The sequence below is a fragment of the Carlito syrichta genome, unplaced genomic scaffold (genome assembly GCF_000164805.1).
Source record: "Carlito syrichta isolate Samal-C Ts95f unplaced genomic scaffold, Tarsius_syrichta-2.0.1 Scaffold305659, whole genome shotgun sequence".
Lineage (NCBI taxonomy): Eukaryota > Metazoa > Chordata > Mammalia > Primates > Tarsiidae > Carlito > Carlito syrichta.
Window position 1 is genome coordinate 530,086 of NW_007249755.1, and position 13,764 is coordinate 543,849.

At 49.8% G+C, this 13,764-nt stretch overlaps 1 protein-coding gene across 2 annotated transcripts in view; it reads right to left on the minus strand.

The window, feature by feature from the left end:
* Positions 1–13,764, minus strand: part of STPG1 (sperm tail PG-rich repeat containing 1) — a 61,170-nt gene that overhangs the window by 576 nt on the left and 46,830 nt on the right. For both annotated transcript variants that reach the window (XM_008062164.1, XM_021714516.1), the window contains exons 7-8: positions 11,432–11,597; positions 2,144–2,334 (exon numbers count right to left, since the gene is read on the minus strand). In XM_008062164.1, coding sequence (XP_008060355.1) covers positions 2,144–2,334; positions 11,432–11,597 — 357 coding nt within the window. The remainder of the gene's footprint in view (positions 1–2,143; positions 2,335–11,431; positions 11,598–13,764) is intronic.

Below are 13,764 nucleotides of genomic sequence, written 5' to 3' on the forward strand. Positions count from 1 at the left end.
TTGGCAAGACCTCATCTCTACAATAAATCAAAAATTAGCAGGGCGTGGTAGTGCATGCCTTCCAGCTACTCGAAAGGCTGAGGCGGAAGGATCGCTGGAGCCCAGCAGATCAAGGCTGCAGTGGCTGGGAGCGGCCACTGCACTTCAGTCTGGGCGACAGAGTGAGACTTCAACTCAAAAACAAAAACAAAAGCAAAAATTAAATAAAATCCGCAGTCATTTTTTGTAAAATTTAGGGGAAATTGAGTAAAGCAATACTCTTTTTGTTTTGTTTGAGTTCGAGTCTCACTCTGTCGCCCAGGCTGGAGTGCAGTGGCATGCTCACAGCCAACATAGCCTCCACCTGCTGGGCTCAGGCGATCCTTCCGCCTTAGTCTTCCAAGTACCTGGAACTACAGGTGCGTGCTACGACGCCTGGCTTGTTTTTTGATTTATTGTGGAGACGAGTTCTCACCAAATTGCCCAGGCTGGTCTCGCACTCCTGGGCTCAGGCAATCCTCTCACCTTGGCCTCCCAAAGTGCTGGGATTACAGGCTTGAGCCACTGTGCCCGGCCAGCAATATTCTTAAAGAAGCAAGGTATTAGCTTGGTGGGGTTTTGATTTAGTTCAGAAGTTTCCAGAAGCCAGGCTCGGTAGCTTAGCCTGTAATCCCGCGCCTTTGGGAGGCTGAGGTGAGTGGATTGCCTGAGCCCGCAGGTTACAGACCCGCCTGGGCAACTTGGCGAGACCTCATCTCTACAATAAGTCAAAAATGAGCCGGGCGTGGTAGCGCGTGCCAGTAGTTCCAGCTACTTGGAAGGCTGAGGCAGAAGGATCGCCGGAGCCCAGCAGGTCGAGGCTGCAGTAGCCAGAAGCGGCCACTGCACTCCAGTCTGGGCGATAGAATGAGACTCCAACTCAAAAAAAGAAGTTTCCAGAAAAGTGAACACCATGACAACTGCTGACATGGTTCTCTAGGAGATAGGCAGCCAGGACCAAGCAGGGCTTGGGAATCATAGTCTCAGGTTGTCAGAAACTCTCCTGTAGAGACCCACTTGGTTAATGAAGGTCATGTAAAGCCTCCATGTTCTTGTACTTGGGAAGATGCTAAGGGAGCCCATGGTGGTTCAGATGTATCTGTGCCCACTAGAAGCTGGACAGGCCGGTGCCTGTGCAGGTATGCGCCCAGGAGGCGCCTCAGAGAAGCCCACCTTGGCTGGGTGATCAGTGCCTGTCCCTGTGTGCCAAGTGCCTGGCACCATTGTGGCACTCAGGCAAAGCTCCAGGAGGACAGGGCCAAACAGGGTCAGACTGGGGTCCCCACCCGTCTCCAGGCCCCCAGAGCACTCCACTGTATGGAATGTCTGCATGTTTGCTGGCCAAAACAGAGTTCTCCTGGACTGACCAGATGGCCCCTGGGCCAAATTTCTGCAGTCTTGCTGGTTTGATCAGTAGCAGAAAGGAACCTTCTAATAGCATGGTCAAATGAGATTCTGCTGCTGGACAGTGTACTGAGGGACACTGGCTTGAGCGGGCTTCCCCAGAGTGCCCTCTTACCACTCCACCTTAGCAAGTAGGCAGCATCTGAGGTTGCTTGGATGGTGGGTGCAAAGACAAGGGTTGGGGCCCCGTGACACTCTGAGCTCCAAGCCCAACTCCACCAAGGTCAAACATGGCTTCTGATTGAGTTACTTCAACTTACTGAAATTGTTTCCTCCTATGGTAGAGTTTTCATGGGAGGCTTATATCTGCAAGGCCACAGCTGTGAGCATGACTTTCTCCTTGTCTGGGCTGTCTTACATGATTCCCACTTGTGAGTGTGGATGAGAAGAGGTCTCCCTCCCAGATTGCAGCCTCTGGGGGCCAACACAAGGCCAGGTCCTCTTTGCTCCCAGGGCAGGAGCATCATCAGTGCTCACTGAAAAGCTGAGTATAACCCTTGGATATGGTCCTCGGGCCTGGGTCCTCTCCAAGAGACTTTCACCTTAAAAACCCAACATTTCTATGCTCTGAAAATGTGAGCTGGTAACTCTTCTAAGTCTACTCTCACCTCTGTAACCTGTTTGGCAAACAGCCTATAAATCAGTGGCATTCGATGACCCAGGAACGACAAACAATTCCAGAAGATTTGGTTTTTACAATCATTTCCAATGATCTTCTGACCTGGGCCAGGCAGACCTGGCTGGGCTGACACCACCGTCCACCGGCTGGTGTTGGACACAAACGATGCACTGGAGATGAAGTGCTTGGGGGGTCCTGTGTAGTCCACGATCTCGTACTGACCCGGTCCTGGGAGAGGCGGCTTTGGGGGCAGAGGCAGAGGCTGGGCAGAGAAGTTCAGCATGGGGTTTTTCCTTCAGGAAAGACAAAATTAGGAGATGTCACTAAGAGTTTATTGAGGCAAGGCCAGTTTTTAGACACACCCAAAGCCTGCACAGCACTGAGTTGTGTGTACAAGGACTGGACATGGCACCCATAAATCTAGGCAGAGCCCTAGCCCCACCTCCAATGAGCTGGGGGGCCCTAGACCTCAGTTTCTTTAGCTGCACATGGCAGTCATAATATAGAACCTACCTCTAGGCCAGGGTGTCAGGCTTAAATGAGATGATGCACCTGGAACCTGATACTCAAGACAGGACCTGGCACACAGTGAAAGCCTAGTGCACATTGTTGGACATGGTGCTGTTGAGCAAATCAGGAATGGCAGGCAGCATTTATCTCATGTGTGAACTCTGATCAATTGGTAGTGCCTGGCTGGAGCTTCATGGTGATATCAGAGCTTCACATGAGCTCCATTTTGATCCACTTGTGATGTCTGATGTGGTCAGGGAAAGGGAAGAGGCATCCCACATTCCAGGGATTTGCTATCTCCAAACAAGCAGATCTCTAGAGGTCATTCATTCTAACACTGATGTTCCAGAATCCTACTAAATATCTTCCAGGCAAGGCAGGAGGCAGGAGTAAAAACGCACTGAGTTAGACATCAAGAGACCTCTGCATGACACTCACCACTTACACTGTGACTGTTTTCAGGTCTGTCTTCTACCTCTTTCAGAAAAGGGCGTCTCCCTTAATCTTTGGCACTCAAACATTAAATGAAAGAGAAACAAGACCTGTACTCAAGCCCTAGCTGTCATTAACTCACTCGGGGCCTCATTTTCCCCATCTGTAAAATCAGAGTTGGACCAGATGTCCTCTGCGGTCCCTTCCAGCTGTGACCTTTCATCAGGCCTTGATTTAAAGTTCTACCAGGTTGCCACGGAATTTTGGGGTTGTTATGGAAGTCATGCTACTCTCCTGACCATGGGACAGAAGCGCTGCCCACTTCTGCCTCACACCTGTAGCTTCTTCTAAGGCCTCTCACCAGAAGGGAAGAGAAGGTTCTCAGCACTGAACGCCCAAGGGAGCCTGCTCATTCAAGCAGAAGAGGGGACTTGGGATTCCTGGCCACTGGGTTGCTGCTGCCCTTTGGCCAAAACCTTCTTAAACCCAGAGAACTCAAAGGACCCTCATGCAAATTTCATAGTTTGCTTAAGAAGTTGATGTGCAGAGAGACAAAGTAACTCATCACAAGTCACAGAGCACATCCCTGGGGAGGCTGGCACAGAACTCAAGTCTCTGGTGCCTAGCAATCTGGAGGGAGCACGGCGGCAGAGGGGACTGAGCTTGAGAGCCATGCAGACCTAATTCTGAATCCCAGGCAGGCCCTTATTGGCTGCGAGACCTGGGACAAGTCCCAACCTCTCCGTCCCTCAGGGCCAGTGTATGTAGCAGGGAGTGGCCACACTCACTGGTTCTGAGGGAGCTATGACGGGTAGAGAACAGGTGTGCACAGCACCTAGTGTGATGCCAGCACCTAGCAGGTGGTCAGCAACAGCAGTCGTTATTCTAGGAGGGTCCCTGAAGTGCCGCCTTGCACTGCTTGGTGACACAGGAGCAGCTGAACCTCAGGTAAGAAGAGCAATTCAGCCCCACAGAGTCACGCTGAGCAGGAACACACCCACTGTCGCCATCATAAAGTGCTTGAGGCTAACATCTTGTGATGAAGGCACAGCTGGCTTGGATGCTTATACTTAGAACAAAGGTATCCACAGGAAAGGGGGGGGATGCCACCTCTCTCCTCCCCCTCCAATCTGCATGGAAGAACTGGTTATAGTGTGTGATCCCCAACCTCTCCCCTATAAACACAAGCTGGCTTCATGTTCTGGCTTGTGGCTCCCCCTTCAAAACACCCCCAGACATTTGATGAGTATTTGGCTGGCATCACAGAGAGCCAGGCTTGATTCCTGGAAATTAGAGCTGGAATGAGCCCATCATTGTATGAGGCCACCCCGTCGCTGGTCTGGGTCATGCTGAGCCCAAGGTTCCCACCTTATTCTTAGAGAAAACCATGAGTGTCTGCTTTCCTGGCCAGAGACAGCCTGCAGGAGGCTGGGGCACACTGCATGAGTGTCTCCAGGCAGTCTCTGCAAGGTGGGTGCAGAGGCCCTTGCCCTCCACCCCTTCATGTGCCAGGAGAGGCTCATGTGCCAGGAGAGGCTCAGAAGCTGCAGCCGTGTGTGTGGCTCCTTGCCAGGCACGCTTGGGAATCCAGACAGTTCTGTGCTAAGACACAGACCCGAATGCCCTCGAGGGCTCGACAATCCACCCACTGGTGTTGATCATGAAGGTGACAACTTCAGGCAGTACATGCAGGGTCTGCACTCAGAGCTAGGTGTGACTCTCTACTTCCCTGTTCACTAACTGTGTGTCCTTGGAAAAGGCTTTTAACCTCCCTTCTCGGTTTCTTCATCTGAAAAATGGTGGATAGCAATAACTGCCACCCACTATTGTTAGGAAGATCAACTAAAAGCAATACTTAAAAAGAAAAAAAACGCCAGGCTTGGTGGCTCAGCCTATAATCCCGTGCCTTTGGGAGGCTAAGGTGAGTGGATTGCCTGAGCCCGCGGGTTTGAGACCTGCCTGGGCAGCGAGACCTCATCTCTACAATAAATCAAAAAATCAGCCGGGCGTGGTAGCGACTGCCTATAATTCCAGCTACTTGGAAGGCTGAGGCGGAAGAATCACCGGAGCCCAGCAAGTTGAGGCTGCGGTGGCCGAGAGCGGCCACTGCACTCCAGTCTGGGTGACAGAGTGAGACTCCAACTCAACAAAAAAAAAAAGAAAGAAAGAAAGAAAGAAAAAAAAAACCATGAGGCTGGGCTTGGTGGCTCAGCCTGTAATCCCAGCACTTTGGGAGGCCGAGGTGAGTGAATTGCCTGAGCCAGGGCAATTTGGCGAGCCCTCGTCTCTACAATAAATCAAAAACTAGCCGGGCGTGGTAGTGCACGCCTGTAGTTCTGGCTACTTGGAAGGCTGAGACGGAAAGATCGCCAGAGCCCAGCAGGTTGAGGCTGCGGTGGCCAGAAGCGTGCCACTGTACTCCAGTCTGGACGACAGTCGAGTGAGACTCCGACTCAAAAACAAAACAAAACAAAACAAAACATGAAATCTGTTAGAATAAAGATAAAAACTCTGTGCACTGAGAGCAGAGGGAGAGACAGAGAGAGAGTGAGACAGAGGGAAAGACAGAGAGACAAAAACAAAGAGACAGAGATAAGGAGGCAGAGAGAGAGAAACAGAGAGAGAGAGAGAGAGAGAGAGAGAGAGAGACAGACAAATTCCAACTGGGGTAAATCCAGAAACCCACACTGGAACAGATGACATTTCCCTGAAAGGTAAGCAGAAAGTCTTCAATGGGGAAAGTTGGGTAGGGCATTTCTGGCAGAGGGAACCACAGGGGAAGAGGGAAAGCTGTGACCCCATGGCAGGAGACCAAGGCGGAGCCACCCACACTGCCGTCAGCCCTCATCCACTCGTGATTTCCGGGCTGTTTGCTTGTTTCTGGGCCTCCCCACTCACAGACCCTGATGAGAAGTTAAACGTCGTGCTGTATGGCCTCTCAGTCCATACTAACCTTCCAGATGGGCGCCCTGCACCCATCTTACCTTCCAGAAAAGCCAGTGCCCAGACAGAAACACTGTCCCATGCCTTTGCCCGCGCTGTTCCTTGTCAGGGACACTGACTTTCCCTGTAAGCTGATCATTCTTCACAGCCTCTCTTCCTCCAGAGAAACTTCTCCCCCGTCACTCCACACCCCTGCCCCTCCACCCCCCACCTGCCTGTCTTGGATGTTCCCATCCTGTGGCTCAAGAGAGTAGTATGGATTTTGGAGACAGAGGGACCTGGATTTGAATCTCAATTTCACTGCCTCGGCGAGTGTGCACTGCACTGTAGCACCCCCGGCTGCGGGAGAGTTGGAAGGCCCACGCCAGATAAGCTCCGTGAGAGCTGCTAGCTCAGCATCTCTGCCCCTCAACACACTCTGCACTTCAGCATGAGATATGTGGTTGTACTGGCCTTTAGCTATTTCAGGGAGGGGTTTGGGGCTTCCCCAACTTCGAGGCCCCCAGCCCTATTCTGGGGACACTGGCTGAGCTGCAGAAGGCCTGTGGTGAGGGAGGGAGGCCAGCCATCTGAGGCTCACATGACCAGCTTTATCTTCATCCTGGCTGGTCCCTCCCTGCGAGGTGAGGCTGAAGTCACAAAGGTCAGGCCAGATCCAACCTAGGGCAGCCTGCAGTACACTGTGACAGGGCTTTTATGAGCCTTGTTGCTCAGTTATAAAAGCCAACCTGATCCTGCCTCGTGGAAAGAAAACATCTAAGACCCTGAGTTGGCCACAACTGGATTGTGATTTCGGCTTCCAATGTGAGCTGCTTGCAAATCACCCAAGAATAATGAATGTCTTTGGGGACTCAGCAGGCCGCTTGGGGGAGGCATCCCAGACCCCCGGGGATACTCCCAGGCACAGGTTCACTCTGCCTCAGGGATTCCCAGGGTCGGGAGGAATAAGGGGCAGTTTTTCTCATCATTAAAGGGTAGCCGAGTGCCTCTGGGGTGGAATGCGGTATCTGTTTAACAGGGCAGCGGTGACAGATGACAGCCGCTTGGGGAGAAGCATCCCATGTCTAATTGAAAATCCCAGGGGAACCGAAGGTGGGTCCAGCGCAATTACTCAAATTGGAGTGGGGCCAGCGGGGCTTGACTCTTCAGCTCCAGCTGTGACAGGACAGCGTGTCTGTGCAAATCCAGTGGCTTAAACCTCCAGGATGTAGATCAAGAGTTAGAAAGACGTCTCTAGGTGTTCCACCTCCTTGCTGGTGAGCGTGAGCTGGGAGGCAGCGCCCAGGAGAAACTATTTTGATCTCAAAGCCCTCAACCTGATTCACATCAACTCACTGAGTCACCCTGTGACGGATACTGAAGACCTCAAGAAGTGAAACCTTGGCTGACACTTCACTTTGCTTCTAAAGACACCCTGGAAGCTGAGAAATCCTCTTAGCTTTTGAGTCAGCAAGGTGGCCAGAGTGAAGGAACACCCCGTGACGTGCTCTTCAGCAGAGAGCTCAGGAGTTCGGGTGCCAACATGTGGCTGGCCCCTGCACAGGACCTGCCCTGAACAACTTCAGGGGAACGGAGAGGACCCTCTCACATGTGCTGGTAAAATGCACGTTACCATGTGTTTCTGTGGGTCATCTCCTAGGTCCTTGCAAGATGTTCTTCCCCCAGCTCAGCAAGGAGAAAGGTGGATTCGAAGGAGTTCAGTCCCCCGAGGCTGGAGGCAGGAAGGGTGGGGGTCCCTGGTACCCTGACTTTGCAGCTTGAGCTAAGGTGAGGCAGAAGGATCACAAGCCCAGGAGGTCGAGGCTGCAGTAAGCAGATTGTTCCACTACTCTCCAGCCTGAGCAACAGAGTAAGACTCCAACTCAAAACTAATAATAATGATGATGATAAGAGGGCTAGCTTGTGAGACTGCATGGAAAACACTCGGCATTTCTACCCAGGAGACACGGCAGGCTCACCCCACCCCCCCCCCCCCCCCCCCGCCCTTCTGGAGGCTGCCTGAACTTCCGTCAGGTCGCCCACCCTCTCACTGCTGGGCTTCACATGTTTCAGTCAGTAATATGGGACTAGAGACTCCAGGGAGAATTCACATTTACCCTGACTCCTCTTGCGTCCTAGAGAAGGCAGAGCCAGAGCACGATCTCTGTAAGCTGTGGCCCTGCCCAAGAATGGGAGCCAAGTCACTCCAACCCAAGACAGTGGTGGTCCCGGTGGTCCCCACCACAGTCACGCATGCAGAGGCTCAGGCTGAGTGTGTTTCCAAAAGAGGAACTTGGTGAGGAGCCACCCCCTACTCTGTTCAGCCCTGGAGACCTAAAGAGGGTGAGGGCTGATGTGGACAGAGTCCCAACAAAAGTGACATGTGGATGGGCAGGAGACAGTGCAGACATTTTGAGGGTATCATGACCACAGAACGCAGCCCCACATGGCTCCTGGCTCTCTCTTCCTGCCAGGAGCATGGAGGAGGCAGAACTGGAATCTGAGAGCCAGGGGTTCGGATCCTCCCTCAGCACTCCCACACTCGGCTGTTCCTTCTTTATATGACATCATTTCATCGTGCATGTAAGCAGATGGGTGCTTTTTAGAAGACTCCAGAAGACACCAGTTTTATCTTCTTGCTTTCAAAACATATTACAGTTTTCTCAGCTCTACCCCTTCCATGCCAATGTTAAAATATATAACTTGGACCACCTGTGTGGGTCCAGGCTGGCTCTCATCCACTGTCCCCGTGTGCTTCCTGAGTGCCATGGCCGGCAGACCCAGGATCATGATGTGCCAGAAATGGAGAGACACCCCTCTTTTCACTCATGGAGAAATGAAGACCCAGAGAAGTGCTGAGAGCAACCCAGACCACAGTCACACAAACATCCTGCTGTAAAGCCTGGGGCACCATCCACCCATCAGGGTGAACCCAAGTTTAGGACACATTGGGTTCCTTTACTGCAGGCCTTCTCAGAGCTTTTAAAATGCCTGTGCACACTGTGATGCCCCCGGGCATAGAGGGTTGCTGTGCAGTGCTTCCCAGACTTCTGAACCAAAGATTTTCTATTTATGAAGCATCAGCAGAGAGCCAGTGAGCCCCAGATGCCCTGGCACCACTGCATTGCCCCAGTTGGGAAGACTGGCTCTTGTGCATGGCCACATACCATCAGGGCACATGGCCCAGCATTCTGTTGCACACCCGCCTCCTCGCTCTGGGGGTGTTCTGGCTGAAGGTCCTGTTCACTGAGCATCCCACAGCCTAGAAACCGACAGGGCCTGCTGACTGACACATGCAAATACCGTGAAACGAGAATGGCTTCAACCACCCATCCAGAGTGAGCTGCAGCCAAAACACTTCTACGGTGGAGCAGATGAAAATTGGGTGTTCTCCACTCTCCTATCTTAGCTCACCATTTTTCTTGCAGACACTTCCAGATCTGGGCTGGGGGCTTGGACTGCCATGCCAAATAACACCTACATCCTTTTTCCTAACACGTCTAGGATAGAGAGTAATAACAGCTATGAGAGTAATAGCTATTTTCAAGCACTTTCTCATCGAATCCTCAGAGATCCCCTCGAGATAAGATTCTTATCTCCACTTAATAACATGGAAACTGAGGCTCGGAGAGGAGATGTCTCTGGAAGGACCAGGGGAGGGATTCAGACTCTGGTCGCTCACCCCAATGCCTGTCCTCTCAGCCACTCTATTTTCACAACATAGAAGGGGAAGGTCACGTGTGGGGGCGCCCCAAGTCAGCCTGGAGGCAGGAAGCCCCTGACACCTGGAGACAGCCTGACCCTGGAGACCAGACTGCACAGTCTCAGCCCTGCCGGGGTCAACCTGCAGTGCCCAAGAACTGAGGAGCAGCAGGGCCTCGCCAGGTGGACTCCACCTGAGGTCCGAATCCCTCCTTAAAAATGTGTGAATAGGCTGGACTCGGTGACTCAGCCTGTAATCCCAGCACTTAGGGAGGCTGGGGCGAGTGGATTACCTAAATCCGCAGGTTCGAGACCAGCCCTGGCAACTTGGCAAGACCTTGTCTCTACAATAAATATTAGCCAGGCATGGTAGTGCATGCCTGTAGTTCCAGCTACTTGGAAGGCTGAGGCAGAAGGATCGCCGGAGCCCAGCAGGCCAATGCTGGGGTGGCCATGAGTGGGCGATGGAGTGAGACTCCAATTCAAAAAAAAACAAAACTGTGAATAGGTCTGACGTGGTGGCTCACGCCTATAATCCCAGCACTTTGGGAGGCCAAAGTGGGAGGATTGCCTGAGCCCAAGGGTTCAAGACCAACCTGGGCAACTTGGTGAGAACTCATCTCTACAATAAATCAAAAAATTAGCCAGGCATGGTGGCGCATGCCTGTTGTCCCAGCTACTTGGAAGGTTTAGGTGGAAGGATCGCCTGAGCCCAGCAGATCAAGGCTGCAGTGGCCGTGAGCATGCCTTTGCACTCCAGCCTGGGTGACAGAGTGAGACTTCCACTAAAAAAAAAAAATCTGTGAATAAAGCCAGGCGCAGTGGCTCACACCTGTAATCCCAGCACTTTGGGAGGCAGAAACAAGAGGATTGCCTGAGCCCAGGGGTTCAAGATCAGCCTGGGCAACATAGCAAGACCTCTATTAAAAAATAAAAAAATTAAAAAAGCCAGTCATATGGCGCACATCTGTAGTTCCAGCTACTTGGAAGGCTGAGGCAGAAGGATCATCTAAGACCAGCAGGTCGAGGCTGCGGTGACTGTGAGTGTGCCACTGCACTCCAGCCTGGGTGACAGAGTGAGACTCCAACTTAAATAAATAAATAAATAAACAAATAAATCTGTGAATAATGGGTCACCATTTGTACCTGCTATGGCAAACACACATTTCTATTTCTGAAAGCAACCTTGTGAAGCATAAACTATCCCCATTTTACAGATGAGAGCACAGAGGCTCAGAGAGGTTAGAATTCTGCCCAAGGTCACAAAGCCTGAAAAGAGCAGAGCTGAAGTACAAATCTAGCAGGTTTGACCAGCTCCAAAGTCTGGGCTTAAACCCCCATGTACAAAACCCTGAGAACGTCACTGCTCCTATATGTCCTGCCACCCCAGGGAAGAGTTTGTGTTATGAAATTAGGATAATGTCAACATCAGAAGAGTATGGCATCATGGAGAATGTAGAAGAATTTGGACAGTCCTGAGCTCACTCCTGGTAGCACCTCAAGTTAGCCTTGTGGACTTAGGCAAATCTCCTGGCCTTACTGAAGCCTGGCTTCCTTCTCCATGAAGTAAGAGTCCTAATTCTTACAACAGGATTATTATGATAATTGAATGTGATTTTAAGTTTCTGGCACACAGCAGTTGCTCAATAAATATTATATGCTTAACAAGCATCTATGAGCACCTATTATGTGTCAACAAGGGCCCCAGAGAGTGGCCTGGCACTGAATCCTGCCAAGCAGTGACACTCCTTCCTTTTTTATCCATGTTGGGGTCCTTCCCCAGAACCACCTTTCAAAAGGAAGATCAGAATGGCTGGGACTCACGGAAAAAGAGTCTTTTTCGGAGCTTTCGTGCGATCACTGGGGTTGTAATAACCAGGTCCCGGGCCTGTTGACGTCAGTTTGAATCCACGGTCGGTTTTTGATTTAAAACAAGACATTAATATCTTTGGCGACTGCTTCACAAGGGATTCGTTGACATTATAATGCCCTAAGCAGAAAGAAATTTTAAAACAGAATAAGCAACTCTTCTGAGGTAAATAAAAGGCAGCATTTTACCCCTGAGAATACATGAGACGGCTGTATGACAACATCCCTCCAGGACGGCTACATGGAAGGGCTGCCTGAAATAACCAAAAAGAACTTCACTGTTCAGAGAACACACGCCACGTGCAGCACACATTTAGTGCATTTAGACTTCACCGTAGCATGGCAAGATGGATATTATCACTTCTCTTCTACACATGAGGAGGCTGATGCTAAGATATGAAACAGTTGGCCAGAGAACATTCAGCTAACCAAGAACTGAGACAAGCCGGGCTCGGTGGCTCAGCCTGTAATCCCGTGCCTTTGGGAGGCTGAGGTGAGTGGATTGCCTGAGCCCGTGGGTTCAAGACCCGCCTGGGCAGTGAGACCTCATCTCTACAACAAATCAAAAACTAGCTGGGCGTGGCAGCGCGCGCCTGTAGTTCCAGCTACTTGGAGGCTGAGGTGGAAGGATTGCTGGAGCCCAGCAGGCTACGGTGGCCGGGAGCGGCCACTGCACTCCAGTCTGGGAGACCGAGTGAGACTCCAACTCAAAAAAAAAAAAAAAAGAACTGAGACAAGTCTCTACCTTGCTGAATCCAAGCTACCTCCTGTTTATTATTATAAAAAATAATAATTCTTCCAATAAGCAGATTGTAATGAGAGTTGAATAATAGTTTAAGTTTCTGGCATGTGGTAGTTGCTTTGTAAATATTATGCAATTGACAAGTATTTATTGAGCACCTAATATGTGGAAGATGATCTACCTGTCTCCAAGGCCCATGCTTTCCCACCATGCCACAACGCCCCATCTCAAGAAACCATGACAGAATAAAATTAATTTGTGCACTAAGCTTCTAGGAAGAAGAGAGTGATCTGAAGAGGAAGCAGCCTCACCCCTATATTGTCGGTAACTTGGTAAATGTGTATAGGTGTTTTGGGGTGCAAACCAGCCATGCTAGGCAAGAGCTTTGAAGACGTCTGCACACTTTGACCCAGGCTTCCCATCACTCAGAAATTAAGGAAATTATTCAACAGAATGGAAAAGTTCTAAGCCCCAAAATGTACCCAACAACAGTAGCCACAACGTGAGAAAGTGTAAACAGCCTGAGCATCCAAGTTCAGGGCAGAGTTCTGGGAACTGCAGCCTAATCTGATGGGATGTCAGCCCTGACGATGATAAATATGAAGACCACAGGACCACAAGAAAATACCTTTGAAAAGAGACAAGAGTAAAAAAAAAATGTAAAATAAATCCTAAAAGCCTATATACCATAATGACATCTGTGTACAAAAAGACACATCTGGAAAAAAAACCAGATGGGAATTCGGAAAAGTGGTAACAGTTGTATTAATGCAGCATCTGGGTGGGAAGAACATTTCAAGTTTTCAAAACATTGTAAAGCTGACTTTAATGGCTTTAAATAAGATGTACTTTTCCATTGCAAAAGTACCAAAAAAACAACAGGTATATATTAGCGATATTTTATTGGAATGATCATCTCCAGTGATGGCAAAAGTGAGGGAAACAGACGCTGGCAGGAGAGGACACACCATCCTCGTGCTGATGGGCAATTTGCTCACAAACACAAAAAAACCTTAAATAGTTCACATACCTTTTGACTTAGCAATTCCACTTTAAACAATTTATATAAGGAAATAATCTTAATTGTATACAAATTGTTAGTTACAAAGATGTTCATTACCGCTCTATTCATAATAGCAATCAATTTTTAAACAACTAAAACTTCCAGTAAGAGAGCATTTGCTCCTCATGGTACCATCATACAGTAAAATACTATACATTCATTAAAAACAATGTTCTTCAAGATTTTTAAATTATAAATAAGGATGTTCCCAGTATATGTTTAAATGAAGAAAAAACATATCAGCAGCATTTGCAATATTAGTATATATTTCTCACAGTAACGTTCTGTTTCTCTCATAGAGATGTGTATGTATATATAATATATAACTCTGCTAAAAAAAAGTCACAGCAACACTTGAAGTACAAAATACAGAAAGTAATGAAAAGCAAAAGCAAGGAATAAAAGGCATCAAGCTGCCACCACCAGAGAGAGCAGGATGATCTGAAGGGACCAGGTAATGAGCTAGATGGGCCCAGATTCAAA